Raw genomic sequence first — 19661 nt, 5'->3', positions numbered from 1 at the left:
AACCCTGTGCTGTTAAAGTTAGAATGAGAGTCAGTTAGATTTGTTTGTCCCCTTTTACTGACATCACTGTGTAGAATGAGGCGGAGGTCAGTTAAATCCCTCAGATGATTTAAGCTCTCTGTGAACTGGGGCAAGTTAGGAGATGGGGGAGGGGTGTTAGCTACCATTCTGGTCACTTTTTCAGGCAGTGGGTTGATGCCACTAATCGGCTTTACTGTATACACAGTGATGCTACGTTGTTGTTGTTTGTTTGATTGTGTGTTTATTTCAGTTTCAACTGCAACATGCATTAGGTGAATAATGTAGACTGAGCTCATATGATTTATTAAGACTCGAAACAAACTGGACTTAACAGAGAAGGAAGATACTTGCTCATTAGCTTTACAGTATGTGCGGGCTCACCGGGATGCTTGCATGTCTGGAAAGCTAATGGTGCCTCTGGGGACCAAAGCATCTCTGTCCTCTGGCTCTGGTTTAAAAGCCAACTGCAACTGCACTGCTGACACCACTAATCCTCCCATTGAGCACAGACATGGACCAGTGGACTGTCTCACATCAGTCCATCTCTTTTTGTCTCACTGTCTGCAACATCAACAAAAACCCATGTACAAATCTACATTTCGGCCTGACAGACTGCAACCCCCCCACCCCCTCGCCCCACCATCACCCTGCACTCAGCTATTCTGCTTGGAGTTTGATTGACCTTGGGTTACGTAGACAGATCAATGTCTGTCTATGTCTTCCTGTTTGTGTGTAGCACACAAACAGAGAAGACACAATCTGGCAAAAACATCAATAGTCCCACTTTGATTAGTGTCACTGATAATCACTTTTGTTTTGAATTTCTGAATGGGTTCATCTCTTGTACTGGCTTTGCTTTTATCGATTCTGAGAAACTAGAACAACTGGTTTGGATGTCAGCTCATGACCGTGGTTTGTCATGATTCAACGGGGGCTGCTAACTAGACATTATCCACAGTTTGAGGCTACACTGGTCTGGGCCAGAGGCACAGAGGACAGAGAAGCTGACTGCAGCGATCCCATTGTTTAGTGAAGCCTGGTTACTGTTCGCATGCATGTGGAATTTCCGCCCCCACCCCCGTTTGGCATTTCAGTATTTCAGCTGCTAGCCCCTTGGTTGCTCAGCTTGAGACAGGATGGGGGAGGGTGGTGGGTGTTTACGCAAACAGCCTTGACTTTTATATCCTATATCAGGGCTTCTCAAAAGTCTGGACCGAACGGCAAGTCAGTCTGGACCCAGCCCATGCCTCATGTTAAGAGTGCAATACATTATGAAGAGTAAATAGAGTAAAAATATTCTATTGCTGCCGAGTTCATGCATTAACGTTGCACCCCCCCGACCTCTGACATTGAATAAAAATCAGTTGCGGACCTTTGAGTAATAAGTTTGAGAACCCTTGTCCTATATTATACTCAAATAGAGTAGAGTAGCTATCGTAACAGTAGTTGTTTGTTTAGCCAGTGTTATCAATATCTGGGTGGCCTGAGAAGGTAACTTTTTATTTCAATGACTTTTCTGCACAAATCTGTCCTGTTCTGGATGTAATTGAAACTGATGTAATAGAAAACAATTTAATGCTGTGATACATGTTACTTATAAGTCTTATCTATGGTGTGTTTTCCCCAGAAAATGGACACCGCAGGGGCCAAAGTGCTGGAGACAGCAGAAGACATCCAGGAGCGCCGGCAGCAGGTGCTGGACCGCTACCGGCGTTTCAAGGACCTGTCGATTATGCGCCGGCAGAAGCTGGAGGACTCTTACCGCTTTCAGTTTTTCCGCCGTGACGCAGATGAGTTGGAGAAGTGGATCCAGGAGAAGCTGCAGATCGCCTCTGATGAGAACTACAAGGACCCCTCCAACCTGCAGGTTTGACAGCCTGGTTTCATTGTCTCTCTATGTATTTGAACCCTGCCAGACTGTTAGGTTGCCATTGGTACTGACCCCAGAATTCATAGTTGACAAGGTAGATAAGCTTTTGCTCATCTGTGTTTTGATGGTTTTGTAAGTCACTAGTCATATGCTCTGACTACAGCAGACTTGGTCATGATTTCTACATATTTTTATGATTTTATATATCTTATATGTCTGTTTTCTTCTCCACAGGGTAAGCTGCAGAAACATCAGGCCTTTGAAGCTGAAGTTCAGGCCAACTCTGGGGCCATTGTCAAACTGGACGACACAGGAAACCTCATGATCACCGAGGGCCACTTCGCCTCTGAGACCATCCGAGTAAGACACATAATGTTGAACATGCTGTGTATTTATGGTGGGCTGGACTGTTAGATTGCATTATTATGGACAAACAGAAACTTCCAGGCACATTGAAACATGCAGATAAACCTCACCTAGTTTTGTTCCCTGGATATCTTGTTCCTTGTTAACCCCTTCCAACCAATTCAGTCCTACACGCCTTACCGGACACAACGGAGACCCATAGTTACAAGTCTCAATATGGCTGAGTATATAAAAGTAGGTGTTGAACTGCGGTGGATAACACGACGACTCTTGAGTGCAGTGAAAATTCTTCCACTTCCACCCTTTTTTCAGCCAGCTTTCCCCTTTTTTCATTCTGTTGTTAGGAAATGAACTGATGTTTTTTATTGCATGTAGTGTGTTTCATATGGGAGTTACTTAGTATAGTAAGTATTTGTAAAACTTAAAAAGATATCAAGTAAAGATTCAGAGGAGATTTATAATTGAACACAGAAGGGAAAAAAGTTATTTGGTAATATGTTGGAGTAGAGATGTTTGCCTACTAGTCTTTTACCTTTTTGTACTTATTTTCACATTTCCTTTGAGCTTTCTCTCACCACCAACAAAAAAAATTCCTCTCTCCTGTGCACTAGACTCGTCTGGAGGAGCTGCATCGCCTGTGGGACCTCTTGCTGCAGAGGACCAAGGAGAAGGGCATGCGTCTGCTGCAGGCCCAGAAACTGGTTCAGTACCTGCGTGAGTGTGAAGATGCTCTGGACTGGATCAGTGATAAGGTAAGACTGGCACTGACCAAATTTTACAAAACAAGAAAAATGAAAAAATATTGGTGCCAGAGTGAACAAATAAATATTTTTATTTGTAATACTTATTTTTGTATTTGATAATTGAAAGTTACATCTTTCAGTTTTCTTCTGGCCATTTGTTAGAATATAGGAAGTAGTGTTTCTGTGTTTGTTCTTAAGCTTCTCTAACAGAAAAGGTGCCTGTATTTAGCTGTCCTCATTAAAAGGAAATGATCATTGGAATGAGAAGCTAAAAAGCTGGCCTGAGGCTTAATGTACCAATTAATTTGAATGAGGAATGAGAACAAGACTATTTTCGCAGGTAGCAAAACAACCAAAGGAGAACACTTAACTTCACCAGTAACTAATAAAGAAAACTAAGCAACTTAAAATTCAGTGCAAGGTCAGTGCACAAAGAATCTTGAAGTTGTGAGATTATCCAGTTCAGTTGGTAGTAGGAGGGATTAAGATGCCTGTTGCTCAAATATTACTCAAAGTTCATTATGTAGTGGTCCCAACTGTTGATGACCTTCTTCAAACCTTGTAAATTAAACACAATGGTTTATATGCCATTTTCTTCTTTAACCACATAAAAGCATAAAACTTTGTCTTGGAGTGTTCACGTTGTTGGTCCATGTCCACCTATAGGAGGCCATGGCCACCTCAGAGGAGCTGGGTCAGGACCTGGAGCATGTGGAGCTTCTGCAGAAGAAGTTTGAGGAGTTCCAGACAGACCTGGCAGCCCATGAGGAGCGCGTCAATGAGGTGAACCAGCTTGCAGCCAAGCTGATACAGGAAACCCACCCTGAGGCTGAGCTGATAGTTCGTAAGCAGGACGAGGTCAATGCTGCTTGGCAGCGCCTGAAGGGTCTGGCCCAGGCGAGGCAGGGCAAACTGTTTGGAGCTGCTGAGGTGCAGCGCTTCAACAGGTAAACAGAATCAGAGCAACATCTGGACAGCTTTCACATTTTACATATGTATCAGTTAAAATATGGATGTTTTTTTTCTCTTTACTGATTTTGACAGTAAGTGATTGTGTATTGACAGTGTAAATATAAATCTGTTTGTTTGATTCTAACAACAGGGATGTGGATGAGACCATCAGTTGGATCAAGGAGAAGGAGCAGCTGATGGCCTCAGATGACTTTGGCCGTGACCTGGCCAGTGTGCAGGCTCTCCTGCGCAAACACGAGGGTCTGGAGAGAGACCTGGCTGCCCTGGAAGATAAGGCAAGAGGATGCTTTACAGATTATCCACACATATACAGAACAATCATAAAGTTACATAAAACTTGAAATTCTAACTTCTTATTTTCTCCTCCTCTTCTTTCAATCAGGTTAACACACTGGGCGGTGATGCAGAGCGTCTACAGCAAACACATCCCCAAAACGCCTCCCAGATCCACCTGAAGAAGGATGAACTCATCACCAACTGGGAGCAGATTCGCACTCTGGCTGCTGAGCGTCACGCTCGCCTGAACGACTCCTACCGGTAAAATACCAGACACTGCTTGGATAAACTGTCAGAAGTACTGCTATTTATTCATTATTTATGTATGAAATTATCAGGTGTTGAGGGCACACATTCTCTAAAGCAGTCTGAGACTTGGGAGGTTACATAAACAACTAATAGCTGTAGGATTTCACTTCTTTATCTGGTGATTTACTCAAAATGGAAACTTATTGACAGTATACAAGGCTTGTGGTGTTACATCAAAGAGCCACTCTGTTAAACATCTCTCCACAGAAGTCTGCTCACTCCTGCCCTCTTGTGACAATATCTTTCAGGCTGCAGCGTTTCACTGCAGACTTCAGGGATCTAACCAGCTGGGTGACAGAGATGAAGGCCCTGATCAACGCTGATGAACTGGCCAATGACGTAGCTGGAGCTGAGGCTCTGCTAGACCGCCACCAGGAGCATAAGGTAAATTCACCATGAAAACCATATTAGCTTTGACCTTTTTTAAAGCTGAATACAAAATGAAATGCAACATGTACTTGACATTTGTGTTGAATAAGCAATGTAAGGTTGGTAAGTGTGTGTCTTCTGTGCTACACAGGGAGAGATTGATGCTCATGAGGACAGCTTCAGAGCCACTGATGAAGCTGGCCAGGCTCTGCTCAATACAGGACACTATGCCTCTGACGAGGTCAAGGAAAAGGTAGGACTGTCAGAGCTTTCAGATAGAGCTTTGTTTCTTTAGTGTAATGTTATCTTGCTGTATGGACACCATGTGCCATGTTTAAAATGTGTGTGTTGTGTGTAGCTGGGCATCCTTTCTGAGGAGAAGGAGTCTCTGCTGGAGTTGTGGGAGGTTCGCAGGCAGCAATATGAGCAGTGCATGGACCTGCAGCTCTTCTACAGAGATACTGAGCAAGTTGACAACTGGATGAGCAAACAAGAGGTAACAAACTAACATCAATACCTCTCTTCAGGCTAGTAGATGTGATTTGTCAGTTTCTAATGTTGTCTGTTCACTGTATAGGCTTTCCTCCTGAATGAAGATCTTGGAGACTCCCTGGACAGTGTGGAGGCACTGCTGAAGAAACATGAGGACTTTGAGAAGTCACTCAGTGCCCAAGAAGAGAAGATCACTGTAAGTTACACTAGTTATCTACAAGAATATTTTTCAAGCTGTACAGTCACAGCCAGATTTTACTCTTTTCCTTCGTTTAACTTCCTTTCCTTGTACATCTCCAGGCCCTTGATGAGTTTGCTACCAAACTAATCCAGAACAATCACTATGCCAAAGAGGATGTGGCCACCCGCAGAGATGCTGTAAGTGCAGTACCTTAAATCACACTAGTTCTGACTGCTACAGTAGCTAGCATGATTTTGTTATTTCTTTCAGTGGAACTAAAAACATCTTCTTTTCCTGTGCACATCTCTAGCTGCTCAGCCGCCGCAACGCCCTGCATGAGCGCGCTCAGTCTCGTCGTGCTGCCTTGGAGGACTCTTTCCACCTGCAGCAGTTCTTCAGGGACTCAGACGAGCTCAAGAGCTGGATCAACGAGAAGATGAAGACTGCCACTGATGAGGCTTACAAGGTAGTTCATCAAAGAGTTTGAGATCTTGTTGTGCAGAGATGTGTCCTCCATTTTGAAATGTGTTTGTTCATCTATGCTCAGTGTTTCTGATTTCCCCATCCTCTAATCTGTGCTCCTCTGCTCTCCTCACAACAGGACCCCTCCAACCTGCAGGGCAAGGTGCAGAAACACCAGGCCTTCGAAGCGGAGCTGTCGGCTAACCAGAGCCGCATCGATGCCCTGCAGAAGTCTGGCCAGGAGCTGCTGGATGGGAAGCACTATGCCTCTGATGAGGTGGCTGGTCGCATGGAGGAGGTCAGCTCTCAGTGGAAGAAACTGCTGGAGGCCACTGATCTCAAAGGTACCAACTTAAAAAAAAAAAAAGCAAACTGAAGACACTGTTGATGCAAAATGGATAGATTACAGAGTACAAATGTGAAGTTACTACTCAATATCAGTGTAGGATAAAGATTTTCTACTATTTTATCATAGGCATCAAGCTCCGTGAGGCCAACCAGCAGCAGCAGTTCAACAGGAACGTAGAGGACATTGAGCTGTGGCTGTATGAGGTTGAGGGTCACCTGGCTTCAGACGACTATGGAAAAGACCTGACCAGTGTCCAGAACCTGCAGAAGAAACATGCCCTGCTGGAGGCTGACGTGGCTGCTCACCAGGTACCCGACACTACCAGACAACCTTCATGAAGGCGTGCCTGAAACTAATGGATGCTTGTTTATGTTTTGTACACTGAAGTGTAATAGTAAATCCTTACATGAATGTCTTCTCAGGACCGAATTGACGGCATAACAATCCAGGCTCGCCAGTTCCAAGAGGCTGGACACTTTGATGCAGACAACATCCGCAAGAAACAGGAGGCTTTGGTGGTTCGTTACGAAGGTCTGCGCGAGCCCATGGCTGCACGCAAGCAGAAACTGTCCGACTCTCTTCGGCTCCAGCAGCTGTTCAGAGACGTAGAGGATGAGGAGACTTGGATCCGTGAGAAAGAGCCCATCGCTGCCTCTACTAACAGAGGTAAAACTCAGGCCACTATATTGTACAGTACTAAAACTAGGCTCCAGTTTTTGCTCATGTGAAGAAAACACAGAAAGGAAGCAAAGATGAAGAATGTTTCTCTTGGTATCTTCCTCAGGCAAAGATCTGATTGGTGTCCAGAACCTACTGAAGAAGCACCAGGCCCTGCAGGCTGAGATCACCGGTCATGAGCCTCGCATTAAAGCCGTCACCCAGAAAGGAGAGGCCATGGTGGAGGAAGGTATATATTTAAATTCCTATACCCTGTTTGCTATCTTAAATGAGATGATTGTGACCTTAAGCAAATGAAACATTACATACCAACATCCATGTGTGGTTCTCAGGGCACTTTGCTGGTGAGGATGTGAAATCTAAGCTGGCTGAACTACATGGACGCTGGGACACGCTGAAGGCCAAGGCCTCCCAGAGGAGACAAGACCTGGAAGATTCTCTACAGGCCCAGCAGTACTTTGCCGATGCCAACGAGGCTGAGTCTTGGATGAGGGAGAAGGAGCCCATCGTTGGAAGCACAGACTACGGCAAAGACGAGGACTCTGCTGAGGTAGACGTTACATTTATTGCACAAACCTCTTGTTTATGTCCTCTCTGTGACAAATGCAGTTGTGCTGAATAGTTTGTCTTCTACAGGCTCTGCTGAAGAAGCACGAAGCCCTGATGTCTGACCTGAGTGCGTACGGCAGCAGCATCCAGGCCTTGAAGGAACAGGCCCAGTCCTGCAGGGTAAAACCTCAATCCTTCTTCACACCTCAACCCTGCACATATGCTTAGATCCAGGAGAGGGGTTTTACTGAGTCATACAGCTCTGAATTCTAGATCTAGAATCAAATTATCTTTTGTTTAAGCAGAGAGTATAAATCAGTGACACATACTATTTCATTGCAGCAACAAGTGGCACCAACTGATGATGAGACCGGGAAGGAGCTGGTCCTGGCTCTGTACGACTACCAGGAGAAGAGCCCCCGTGAAGTTACCATGAAGAAGGGCGACATCCTCACCCTGCTCAACAGCACCAACAAGGTACAGATAAAACTAGACTAAACTGACCCGACATTCAGCATGGAGAAGTGTAGCTCAAGCTGTTGAGGGTTAAGATTAATGTTAGGGATGACATTGATTAGAGAAGACTGATTTTTCAGACTTTGATACACACACAATACTTGTTAATAGTAACAGTTCAAGAAAAATGTAGAATATTGCCAGCTTCATCCTTTGAATTTTGCCACAGGAAACAGCCACACAAGAACTTTGCCTAAATAAAATACAGTCTAACATTAGCAAACTGATGGTTTAAATCAGAAGATATATCATTAAAGAATAAGTAAGTAAGACTCTGACAAGAGTTTTTGATACTCATTACACACACTACAGAAAAACTATCTGATGTTAGATACCCAGTCCTATATAAATCGAAGCTCAATCCATTCTTGTATCATCAAGAACAGTTGCACCGTACACATTTTTAACAACAATTAACTAAAGATCAATTAAATAACATCACTTGATGATATTACTTTCTTTCCATCCGCTGCAGGACTGGTGGAAGGTGGAGGTCAATGATCGCCAGGGCTTTGTTCCTGCTGCTTACGTTAAGAAACTGGACCCCACCCAGTCCTCTTCTAGGGAAAACCTGCTGGATGAACACGGCAGCATCGCACTGCGCCAAGACCAGATCGACAATCAGTAAGAAAGCCACTCCACCTCCTCAGTTTACAACTGAACGTACTTTACTAACTCATCTCTCCTTTTCAACTAGATTTATTTAACTATTCCTCCTAAGTGCTCTGTTTTTAAACCTTTCTTTTTTTAACTTCCTTTTCAACTCTAACTAATGACCTTGCCCGTGGCCTCTTTCTCTGTCTCCTCTGCTATCCTTGCTCTACTTAACAACTAAATCTTGCTGTGCATTCGCCTCGCCTTGCCATCGTGCAGGCTTGTTACCAAGGAGGCCTGCAGCGTGTCTGTGCGCATGAAGCAGGTGGAAGAGCTGTGAGTAGGAACCCGTGTCCCTCTGCGTGTTCTTGTGATCGTGATAAACCGCTAAACATCATCAACAGTTTTACATCCTTTCCCCACCCCAAAACTCTGAAAAAAAAAAAAAACCCATGTTCTGTGACACTGCATCTACTTCACCCTCGTCTTCTATTCAGCACAGGGATAGAAGTAACTTTGATGTACACCCTCCACATCCTTTTCATCCCAGACTGGATGTTCATTTATCATTTTCCTCTTTTTTTTTACTGTCTGAAATTCTGTCTTATGTATCACGGGCCATAAAGTGCCATGTCATAAGATGTCCTGTTCTGCACATATTGGGCTCTGATTCAGTTTAGTGATAGGTTTACCTCATATTCCAAGGCTCAGGTGCTAGTCAGAGAAATTAGCTCATACATTGGCCTGGTAACATTTGTTCAACCTATTCTGTAGAAGCACCTATAGATAAACCATGTAGGTTATAATAGTTGATGTATAGTGACTTCTCAGGGCTTTCCCTAGGAAATTGGTTAGCTTAAGTGGTAACCTGTCATGATTAATTACTTATCAATGTAGTTATTAGATGGCAGATTTGTGTGATGTGGCGCCACTGTGTGTTTTCTCTGAAGGCTCGAAGATCTCCTTCAGATATGTTTTGGGGACATATAAAATACTCTGCTTTGAACAATAATTTATGTCTGATGTAGCTTTTTTCCATCTGTTCATTTTCCCCTTCTTTAAAAAACCAGAAACTATGAATATGTAAATATTAGTCATTTTATAAGATGTCTCCTACTTCACTGTAAAGTCCATTCTCAGTGTTTGTGCTCTGGAGGCTTCAGGTTTCCACATCACACTTGTATAAGTTGCATACTGGACCAGGATTGGCTCCAAACTAGTTGTGATTTGACAAAATCATGTCATACATACATGTGTTAAACTCAAACAAGCTGTACATACATTATTCTGCACAGTGAAGCTCAAACATCCAACAACTAGCAAAATATATTTGAGTGGAGGGGCTTTAATATTTCACAAAAATGTATTGATTTCTTCTGATGTTAGCAGAGACAGTGTTAGCATCAGGCTAGGTGGAACGCTTCCATTTTGAACACTGAGGGGAACCCTGCTTCTGCTTGTAAGGCATGTGTGGTCACAGTTGGGCATCACATCAACATACACTTATAACAGTGTTTGGCTGGACCCCAAACCTGCCTGGAAAAATATTTCTAATTATTGTTTAGGGACTGTGAAATAAGTTTTAGACCAGATTCCCTCATTCAAAAATACAGGTGATTTCAGTGACTGGTTAACAAAAATAATGTTTAATGTATTAGAGCTTATAACACAAAAAGCTTGAAAAATGTTATAAATGTCAATTGACTAATGGATTCAGCCCTGCAGGAGTGAGTTTGTTGTTTTGATCTTGAGATCAGTTTTTAGCAGAGAAATATGATCACAAAGAAAAATCTAAAGGAGCAGATTCTGTAAAAAATGACTCACTTTTAATCTGTAGAGAAGGACCAGAGTATGAGAGGACACATTAAATGATTTGATGGTTGCAACTTGTAAGTAAAAGCTGGTTCATGCTGTTCATTCAAAGTGTTCATGGAATAATCGTTTTCGACCATCATTTAAAAGTTATTTTTTTACATTTAAAATTCATAAAGCTCATAAATCAGTTACACAGCAAGGCTTCCTTCTCATGTTCTATGTGCGTAATCTCTCGACACCCAGCATGTCAGTGTTTCTCCAGTGACTAACTCTTCCAGCGGTTCCCTAACGTGATGCTTCCTGTTACCTCCTTTTTCAAGATACGGCACCCTGTTAGAGCTGGGAGAGAAACGCAAGGACATGCTGGAGAAGAGCTGCAAGAAGTTCATGTTGTTCAGGGAGGCCAACGAGCTGCAGCAGTGGATCAATGAGAAGGAGGGCGCCCTCACTAACGAAGAGATGGGCTCTGACCTGGAGCAGGTCGAGGTCCTGCAGAAGAAGTTTGACGACTTCCAGAAGGTAATGTCTCTCAATCTCACATTCCTGTAGACTCAGTGTGCCAATGTGGCTCCAATACTCCCCATATTTAGCATTCATAAGCAGTGTATAAAAATTGAATAAATGGTTTATAACACACTGTAATGTAGTGCTTATAGTCTGTAGTATATAGTGCTTATAAATGTTAAATAGAGGGACTTAAAGTTAAGTGTTACCATGTCATTTGATTGAAATTGGCTGAACTAGCTGTACATTTTGGTCCATTGTTATACAAAACCCAATCAGTAGAATTGAGTGTATTCTTTAGTCATAACCAGTTTGTATGTATGGAACATGATCATTAGCTTCCAACTGGTGTTTCCTAACTGGTACTTGGATGTTCCAACACATGTTTCTGCTTGTTTCTCCTGAATTACATTTCAAGCTGCTGTGTGTATTGTTGAGATTGTTTGTACATGATCTAGATCATGTCTCACATAAAGCGTCTGATGTTCTTTTTTTTTTTTCTGCACTCCAGGACCTGAAGGCCAACGAGTCTCGTCTGAGGGACATCAACAAAGTGGCGTCTGAGCTGGAGTCTGAAGGCCTCATGGCTGAGGAGGCCCCCATGATGCAGGCTCAGGTCAGTTCCTCCTCACTGGATCTGTCGGATCACACATATGAGCCATCTTTCATGTTTCAGCTACAATTTAATGTTGATCCTGTTTTTTTTTTTTTCATTTGCAGCAACAAGAGCTGCTTGGCTCTGCTCCTGGCAAGGTTGTAAGCATTTCTCTCATTTCTATAACATTATACATGATGTTTAAGAAACAGTTCTAACGTCACAACAGTGTCATTTATTCATACCAACATCACGCCTTTGTTTTTGTTTTTTTTAATAGGATGAAGCTGATTCCAAGACTGCATCTCCATGGAAGGTAAACTTCATCTAACACTGTTTAATCTGTTTCCAGAATATTCATCCAAACATTTTTTGTAAAATGTATCAACTGCAAAGACTTGACAGCCTGTCAGTCTTGATCTGATACTGTAACTGTGCATGCCTGTTCAGCATTGGGTTTGACACTGGTGTGTGTGGAATTAACTGAAATCATGCCCAATAATGTCATAATGTTATGTTACTGGCATGGGGCGTAATGTTACATGTCCTCATGGAATATGATTAGACATTGACGAGACGGCCTGGGAGTCTTTTTATATCCCTTGAATGTTAAATGACGTCTCAAGATGTCTTAATCGTTTACAAATCTCTTGTTTGATTCATCATAATCCAGTGTTGGTCGGTCGGGTCTGCTATAGTCATGGTTGCAGTGCTTACAATGTCCTGACTGGTGTAAAGTCTTGGTAGAAGACCAAGACCAACCCTGAGAGTTTCCATAACACTTGACTGGTGTGGTGTTTTTCTGTTTTTGTCCTTCCTTTTTCCCTCCTCCTTCCTTCCATGTTATTTTTTTCACCTTCAACTGTAGAATATACGCTTGGCTGTTCAAACAACGGCTAACTTTAATACTATCAAGGTAAGATTAACTAGTCCACCGACCTCATTTTGAATCGTTCCTCCTCTTGATCCAGTGTCGTGCATCGTGATCAGAAAACTAACCCCATCGTCCGTCATGGTTTCCTTTTTGATGTCACATGATCTGTCTCTTCCTGTCCTCTGAAACCTGACTCTAGAGTTTGGAGTGTTCAGTCTTATTCGGTTCCATTCAGTTTCCCGCAGCTTTTGTCCGTCCTGTTATTGTCCCTCGGTTGCTGTATGTAGTATGAATGATTGCCGGCATACTACATGAGTCCTCAGCATCTTTTAGTAGATCCTGAATATTTTCTTTGTTCTTGTGCTGTGTGATGTTCTTCCCATGCATCCATCTGTTGCAACTCTCCCTCATCATCCAGCTTCCTTTGTTTGTCCATGACTGTCTGTGTCCATCAAACAGACATCAAGCACAAACTATGCAAATACACTCACATATTACATTATATTTGCATGATTAGAAGTCAAATATGTTTATTTAGTGTTCCTCCAAGTTTATCTGACATTGATGCCATTTAATCCTAATTTCTCTACACATTTATAATCTTACACATGTGTATTGATCACTCGAGCCCCTCTTTGATTGAGGGTGTGTTTAGTTCACAAATAATCGCACATTTTAATGCCAAAATTAGAACACACAAGCAGAAGGAATGAGCAAATTCTGTGAAGAGTGTAGAGTGCTGGTTTAATACTGATTTCATGTGCAGGAGCTGAATAATCGCTGGCGGTCCCTGCAGCAGCTGGCTGAAGAAAGGAGCAACATGCTGGGCAGTGCCCACGAGGTGCAGAGGTTCCACAGGTAGGAAAACACACATGTAGTATCTGCAACATTACCTAGTGGTTTTTGGAAGGTCTGATTCAAAGCTCACTCTCATCTGTGACAGTTATTAAAGCATTACAATTCAAATATAGGTAAGAATGGTGGAGTGATGCTGGAAACCAGCAACAGCCATGACAGTCAAAAAAAACTAATAACCAAATCTACATTTGGATTTGAGAGAATTTAAAGCTGACATAGTTACAAGTTAGCCTGGTTGCAGCCCTCAGTGATTCAAACAGGTCTGTTGTTCTCATGGACAGCTGCTAGCTGGAGGAAACAATTGACCAATTAGAGGTTTGTACGTGAGATTACAAATGGGGACGTCATCTTCCTACATCCTTGAAAAATAGCATCAGGTTAGATCAGACACTTTAAATACCTGGTCATACCAGAGCAGGAAGAATGGAAACCTTATCCTGACTAGTAATAGAAACTGGCATAGACATTTGAAGTGTTGAATACATTGTTTGTGTTGTGATGTTTTACAGAAAGGAAAGAAACACTGATAAAGTGTGAAACCCTCGGTCCTTCTCACAGCTTACTTGCACACAAGAACACGTTCTTATCACTGTTGATCACAGAGTGATTTGAGCAAAGTTGTCTTTCTCCTCAGGGATGCTGATGAAACTAAAGAGTGGATTGAGGAGAAGAACCAGGCCCTCAACACTGACAACTACGGTCACGACTTGGCCAGTGTCCAAGCTCTGCAGCGCAAACATGAAGGCTTTGAGAGAGACCTGGCAGCCCTGGGTGACAAGGTCAGATTGGCTTTTAGTCATTTAAATGAGATTTTGGCTGATCTACAAGCAAATCTCTAGCTAAAATGTTTATCTGATGAAGCTGTTGCTAATTTTTTCTAATCCTTGCCTAGGTGAACTCCCTTGGGGAGACAGCGGAGCGTCTGATCCAGTCCCACCCTGAAGCAGTGGACGACATCCAGGAGAAATGCACTGAGCTGAACACTGCCTGGAGCAGCCTGGTGGGACGTGCCGACCAACGCAAAGACAAGCTTGGCAACTCTCACGACCTGCAGCGCTTCCTCTCTGACTTCAGGTGAGACGAGAACTGCCACCGGATGTCACTGGGTTAGATTTGTTGTTCAGTTGAAGAACTGGATTGAAAGTGAGGTGTAGCTATTTAGGAAAATAACACAGTGAGTCAAATAGATGCAGTTAAGATGTGTGTAGTGAACAATGTGGTATGAACTGTAACTCTTCATCTGTACACAGAGATCTGATGTCCTGGATCAATGGAATTCGAGGACTGGTGTCCTCAGAGGAGCTGGCCAAAGATGTGACCGGAGCCGAGGCCCTTCTGGAAAGACACCAGGTACTGAATTCTTTCCCTCTGTTATATGATGTACAGTACTGTAAACGTCAGCACAAGTTAGTGCACATCTAAACACTCCCCACCCATCTTTCTTTCCTTGTCCATCTTTCCAGGAACACCGCACTGAGATCGACGCTCGTGCTGGTACCTTCCAGGCCTTTGAACAGTTCGGTCAGCAGCTGCTAGCACGAGGCCACTATGCCAGTCCCGAGATTCAGCAGAAACTGGAGGCTCTAGACCGTGAGCGTGCCGACCTGGAGAAGGCCTGGGTGCAGCGCCGCATGATGTTGGACCAGTGCCTTGAGCTCCAGGTAATGAAGTGCTAAGCCATGAGATGACCAGTTAGAAACGGTTATTACATAGTCACTGACAGCTGCCCGTTTCTCTCCACAGCTCTTCAACAGGGACTGTGAACAGGCTGAGAACTGGATGGCAGCTCGTGAAGCCTTCCTGGCCAGTGACGACAAGGGAGACTCCCTGGACAGCGTGGAGGCCCTCATCAAGAAACACGAAGACTTTGATAAAGCCATTAACGTGCAGGTCAGTGAGATGTTTCAGAGCTCAGTGAAAGCTTTGAAAACTGATGGCTGGCTGTGTTCTGTGAATTATTAAATGTTTGCCTTGCTGTACAGGAGGAGAAGATTGCTGCTCTGCAGTCCTTTGCTGACCAGCTGATTGGAGCTGATCATTACGCCAAACCTGAGATCTTCAATCGCCGCAACGAAGTGCTCGACAGGTAAGAAACGTTTGCATATTTAAACTACATATGCTTGTGTTTGAGCTTTCTTTTAAACGCTACACTATGATTTTTGAAAGGTGGCGTCGACTGAAGGCCCAGATGATCGAAAAGCGTTCTAAACTGGGTGAATCCCAGACCCTGCAGCAGTTCAGCCGGGATGTGGACGAGATAGAAGCTTGGATCAGCGAAAAGCTGCAGACTGCAACTGATGAGTCCTACAAGGACCCGACCAACATCCAGGTACACATTTGTCTTCTCCTAGCATGGACCTAACCTACACAATTTAATAGCAGTGCAGTTAATGTGAAAGCAGTGCATGGGATCCCTCCAGAAGTGTGATCCAGTGAATAGAAAAGACCCTTTCTTCGCAGTTTCTTTGTCTGAGAAATAGTCGAAGAAAAGTTCAGGGAAAAGAAGTTAAGAGAATATAAATTCTCACAAATTGTAACCGTGTAAGTGGTTAAACCAAAAGATAACAAAGTGTCATCCTAAATTAAAACTGCTAATCTGTTTTGTCTTGTTATATTGACGATAACTCTTCTTTAATTGTGTGAAATCCCTCCCTGTGTCCTGTCTGAAGTGAGACTGAATTTTTCTCTCACTGTCTTTATTTTTTTATAGCTGTCCAAGCTGCTGGTAAGTTTGAGTAGTGTGTCAGCTAACTAACAACCGAGCAGGTTATCCTCCATGTGTCCACGTCCTTGCTGTGTGTCTAGATACGACGTAGAACAAGCATTCCGTCCATCTTGAGTTTGTCCCTCATCAGCACTGTTGAGTGCCAGCTTCTTTTCCACTTGGGTTTTAATTTAGTTCATTTAAAAAAAAAAAAAGAAAAGATTTTTATCATTTCTGTGTTCATGTTTGTATTTTATTCTAGGTTTGTTTTTGTCATCGAAGGCTACTAGTTGTTGGGTGTGGCTTCCATTTTTATTTTTTTAATTCTGGCGGGGTCATCTTGAAAATTGCTTCAGATGTTTAATTCCTTCATTAATTCTACAGGCAAAACAAATCAAATTTACCTTGAAATGAAACTGAGAAGACTTCATATTTCTAATGATAGTGGTGTGGAGCTGAAACAGAAGCAGTCCCTGCTCCCTAATTGAATCTGATGTAAAAAGACAATATTTACTTGAGCCAGCTGAGAGGGAAATAGAAATATAAACAGATACAAACATGAAGCAACTTTTAAGTGACTCTTCCTTCAGTAAGTTTTCTCAAAGTCAGCTGTGTTGCAGATGTTTCCATTTTGTGTTCTTCATTCGTTTGTCATGTGTCTGTCCATGTCCAACACATTGTCTGCCATAGTCGGCGTCCTGTGTTCAATTTTTAATGTTTTTTAATATATAATTTTCAGCTACAAACACAAAATTTTTTACACACATTAATATAAGCCTCAGAATGCTTAAGATAAAAGGTTGATGAAAAAGCTTGACATTCATTTCAGCTTTTGCACTGAATGTAAGTATGAGAGCTTTGCTAGATTTGCAGTCTTAATTGACGTCTCTCAATTGAAGAAGGGTTGTGAACATGTGCGCCGTAGAGCGGGAGGTTCTCATGCTGTGTCCGTGTTCCCTCCTGCCTCTGTCAGAGTAAACACCAGAAGCATCAGGCGTTCGAGGCCGAGCTGCACGCCAACGCAGACCGAATCCGCGGGGTCATCGATACCGGTAACGCCCTGATCCAGAGAGGAGCCTGTGCTGGCAGCGAGGATGCGGTCAAGGTATACTCATCATGTCTGTATACTGTGTTTGAGTTAGAATAGAATACAAGTTTATTATTTCCAATAAAATATCTAGAATATTGACAGACTTATCCTTTAATGGGGTTCTAATAAAAATGAGTAAGGCAGCATGGGATAATAATCTTATGACCAATCCTATGGTAATAGGCTATAGGTAAGAGAGATGTTCTTATATGATGGTAATGATTTATACATTTGAAATGTTAGTTATCTGTTGATGGATCGTGCTTCTTGATTTTATTGAAAATGAAGAGGCCTTCTAGCTTTCTACAATGTATGTGTGAGAACATTAACGTAACTGCAGCAGTGTTGTGAAGTGAAAACAACTTTATTCAAACGGGACTTTTCTGTTTCTCAGGTGCGCCTCAACGCTCTGGATGAACAGTGGCAGTTCCTCGTCAACAAATCTGCAGAAAAGAGCCAGAAACTGAAAGAAGCCAACAAGCAGCAGAACTTCAATACGGGCATCAAGGACTTTGACTTCTGGCTCTCTGAGGTGACAATCTCCATGCCAGATAGAAACACAGATACACAGATGATCACAATCATCTCAAAGACTGACACATGTTGTTGTTTCTCAGGTGGAAGCCCTTCTCGCCTCTGAGGATTATGGTAAAGATCTGGCATCAGTCAACAACCTTCTGAAGAAACACCAGCTGCTGGAGGCTGATATTTCTGCCCATGAGGTACGCAGCTCGTTATCACACGAATAACTCCGCATGGGGTCAGCTGCAACACCGGAGTACATTTGTCAATTTTCAACTCACTGTCACAAATGACAGAATACATAGCAAGGCAAAAGGTCTAGTTGGTAACAAAAAAAGAGTTAGAAGTAAAACAAGGAAATCTATTCAGTTGTGACGAGACCCTCTGACCCCGCTCTTCCTCCCTGCAGGATCGTCTGAAGGATCTGAACGGCCAGGCTGACAGCCTGATGGCCAGCAACGCCTTCGACACCTCGCAGGTGAAGGACAAGCGCGATGCCGTCAACGGCCGCTTCACCAAGATCAAGAGCATGGCAGCCGGCCGCCGCGCTAAACTCAACGAGTCCCACCGCCTGCATCAGTTCTTCAGGGACCTGGATGATGAAGAGTCTTGGATCAAGTAAGAGAGCTCCCTCGGTTCATGAAGGGAATCAATAGTGGAGATGAACGTCTATTTCTATCTATCTCTGTCTTTATTTATGGCAAGACACTTAAAAGTACACATTTGTGCTCTGACCTCACACAGAGAAAAGAAATTGCTTGTGAGTTCGGAAGACTACGGACGTGATTTGACAGGAGTACAGAATCTGAGGAAGAAACACAAGAGGCTGGAGGCCGAGCTGGGAGCCCATGAGCCGGCCATTCAGGTACAGGAGTCATCTGTTCATCATATATAGCCTTTTGTAGATTGTGTCAGACGGTCTAATTGTAACAGAATAATTCAACATTTTGGAAAATGTATTTACTTTCATTCTGAAAGTTAGATGAGAAGTGTGTGAAATCAGGACGTGGTTAGCTTAGTGTAGCATAAAGACTGGAAGCAGGGAGAAATAGGTACTAAAAGACTTTACTGTTGGAAGATACTCACTTGATTTGACTTACTCTGACTGCTGAAGCCTTATATTAACTGACCAGTATGAACAGGAGGAATAATTACAGCAAGCTAAACCTGCTTTGTGAACCTCAAGGTGATGGTGGGTGTATTTTTCCACTTTTGACAGAGCCAAGCTAGCTGTTTCCCCCCTGCTTCCAGTCCTTATGCTAAGCTAGGTTATGTGACACAGACACACAGTATCAATCTTATCACAGCAGAGAAAGAAAGAAAGGACATTTCCCTAAATGATGAACCGCCAATACTTCACATGTCTCATTTGAGGCAGCTATCAGAGCTCTAAATAGATTATACAAATGCTGATTATACTGATATATGTCCTGCAAACCCATCTGTAAATGAAATGACGATACAATAGCATTTTATTACTCTGACTTTGATATGCAGTGATCAGATCTTTGTTCTGTGTGCTCTCAGTCGGTGCTGGACACTGGGAAGAAGCTGTCTGATGACAACACCATCGGTCAGGAGGAGATCCAGCAGAGGCTTGCCCAGTTTGTCGACCACTGGAAGGAACTCAAAGACTTATCTGGAGCAAGGTAAGCCTGCTGTGATACACACTCAGTCTGCCAGACAGGTGCAGCCCAGGACACAAGCACACAGATAGAAACAGGAGTGTAAATGTGTGTGTTTGCTTCCAGGGGACAGAGACTGGAGGAGTCGCTGGAGTACCAGCAGTTTGTGGCGAACGTGGAAGAAGAAGAAGCTTGGATTAATGAGAAGTTGAATCTAGTGGGAAGCGAAGACTATGGAGACACACTGGCTGCTGTGCAGGTGCTTTGCCGTTGCAGACAACAGAACTCTACATTCCATTACATAAAATCAGTGTTTTTAGACCGTAG

At 43.1% G+C, this 19661-nt stretch overlaps 1 protein-coding gene across 6 annotated transcripts in view; it reads left to right on the top strand.

Moving 5' to 3' along the window:
• Positions 1-1630: 1630 nt before the first annotated feature.
• The window catches only part of sptan1 (spectrin alpha, non-erythrocytic 1), a 24452-nt gene continuing 6421 nt past the window's right edge, over positions 1631-19661 (top strand). For 3 of the 6 annotated variants that reach the window (XM_067573617.1, XM_067573614.1, XM_067573612.1), the window contains exons 1-41: positions 1631-1888; positions 2126-2251; positions 2869-3009; positions 3667-3947; positions 4103-4247; positions 4355-4509; positions 4806-4941; positions 5078-5179; positions 5285-5422; positions 5504-5614; positions 5719-5796; positions 5910-6065; positions 6201-6405; positions 6537-6718; positions 6833-7076; positions 7195-7317; positions 7421-7638; positions 7725-7817; positions 7980-8114; positions 8629-8777; positions 10883-11081; positions 11578-11682; positions 11787-11819; positions 11942-11977; positions 12530-12577; positions 13302-13393; positions 14028-14172; positions 14286-14467; positions 14644-14743; positions 14857-15054; positions 15137-15283; positions 15376-15479; positions 15560-15722; positions 16104-16118; positions 17071-17202; positions 17582-17719; positions 17805-17909; positions 18119-18327; positions 18454-18574; positions 19237-19358; positions 19461-19593. In XM_067573617.1, coding sequence (XP_067429718.1) covers positions 1631-1888; positions 2126-2251; positions 2869-3009; positions 3667-3947; positions 4103-4247; positions 4355-4509; positions 4806-4941; positions 5078-5179; positions 5285-5422; positions 5504-5614; positions 5719-5796; positions 5910-6065; positions 6201-6405; positions 6537-6718; positions 6833-7076; positions 7195-7317; positions 7421-7638; positions 7725-7817; positions 7980-8114; positions 8629-8777; positions 10883-11081; positions 11578-11682; positions 11787-11819; positions 11942-11977; positions 12530-12577; positions 13302-13393; positions 14028-14172; positions 14286-14467; positions 14644-14743; positions 14857-15054; positions 15137-15283; positions 15376-15479; positions 15560-15722; positions 16104-16118; positions 17071-17202; positions 17582-17719; positions 17805-17909; positions 18119-18327; positions 18454-18574; positions 19237-19358; positions 19461-19593 — 5703 coding nt within the window. Of the gene's footprint in view, positions 1889-2125; positions 2252-2868; positions 3010-3666; positions 3948-4102; positions 4248-4354; positions 4510-4805; positions 4942-5077; positions 5180-5284; positions 5423-5503; positions 5615-5718; positions 5797-5909; positions 6066-6200; positions 6406-6536; positions 6719-6832; positions 7077-7194; positions 7318-7420; positions 7639-7724; positions 7818-7979; positions 8115-8628; positions 8778-10882; positions 11082-11577; positions 11683-11786; positions 11823-11941; positions 11978-12529; positions 12578-13301; positions 13394-14027; positions 14173-14285; positions 14468-14643; positions 14744-14856; positions 15055-15136; positions 15284-15375; positions 15480-15559; positions 15723-16103; positions 16119-17070; positions 17203-17581; positions 17720-17804; positions 17910-18118; positions 18328-18453; positions 18575-19236; positions 19359-19460; positions 19594-19661 lie in introns of all 6 variants that reach the window. The other 3 variants (XM_067573613.1, XM_067573611.1, XM_067573616.1) reach the window with 2 other exon arrangements.

The sequence above is a fragment of the Thunnus thynnus genome, chromosome 19, assembly GCF_963924715.1.
Source record: "Thunnus thynnus chromosome 19, fThuThy2.1, whole genome shotgun sequence".
NCBI classification, from domain to species: domain Eukaryota; kingdom Metazoa; phylum Chordata; class Actinopteri; order Scombriformes; family Scombridae; genus Thunnus; species Thunnus thynnus.
This window is presented reverse-complemented; position numbering and strand designations above follow the sequence as displayed.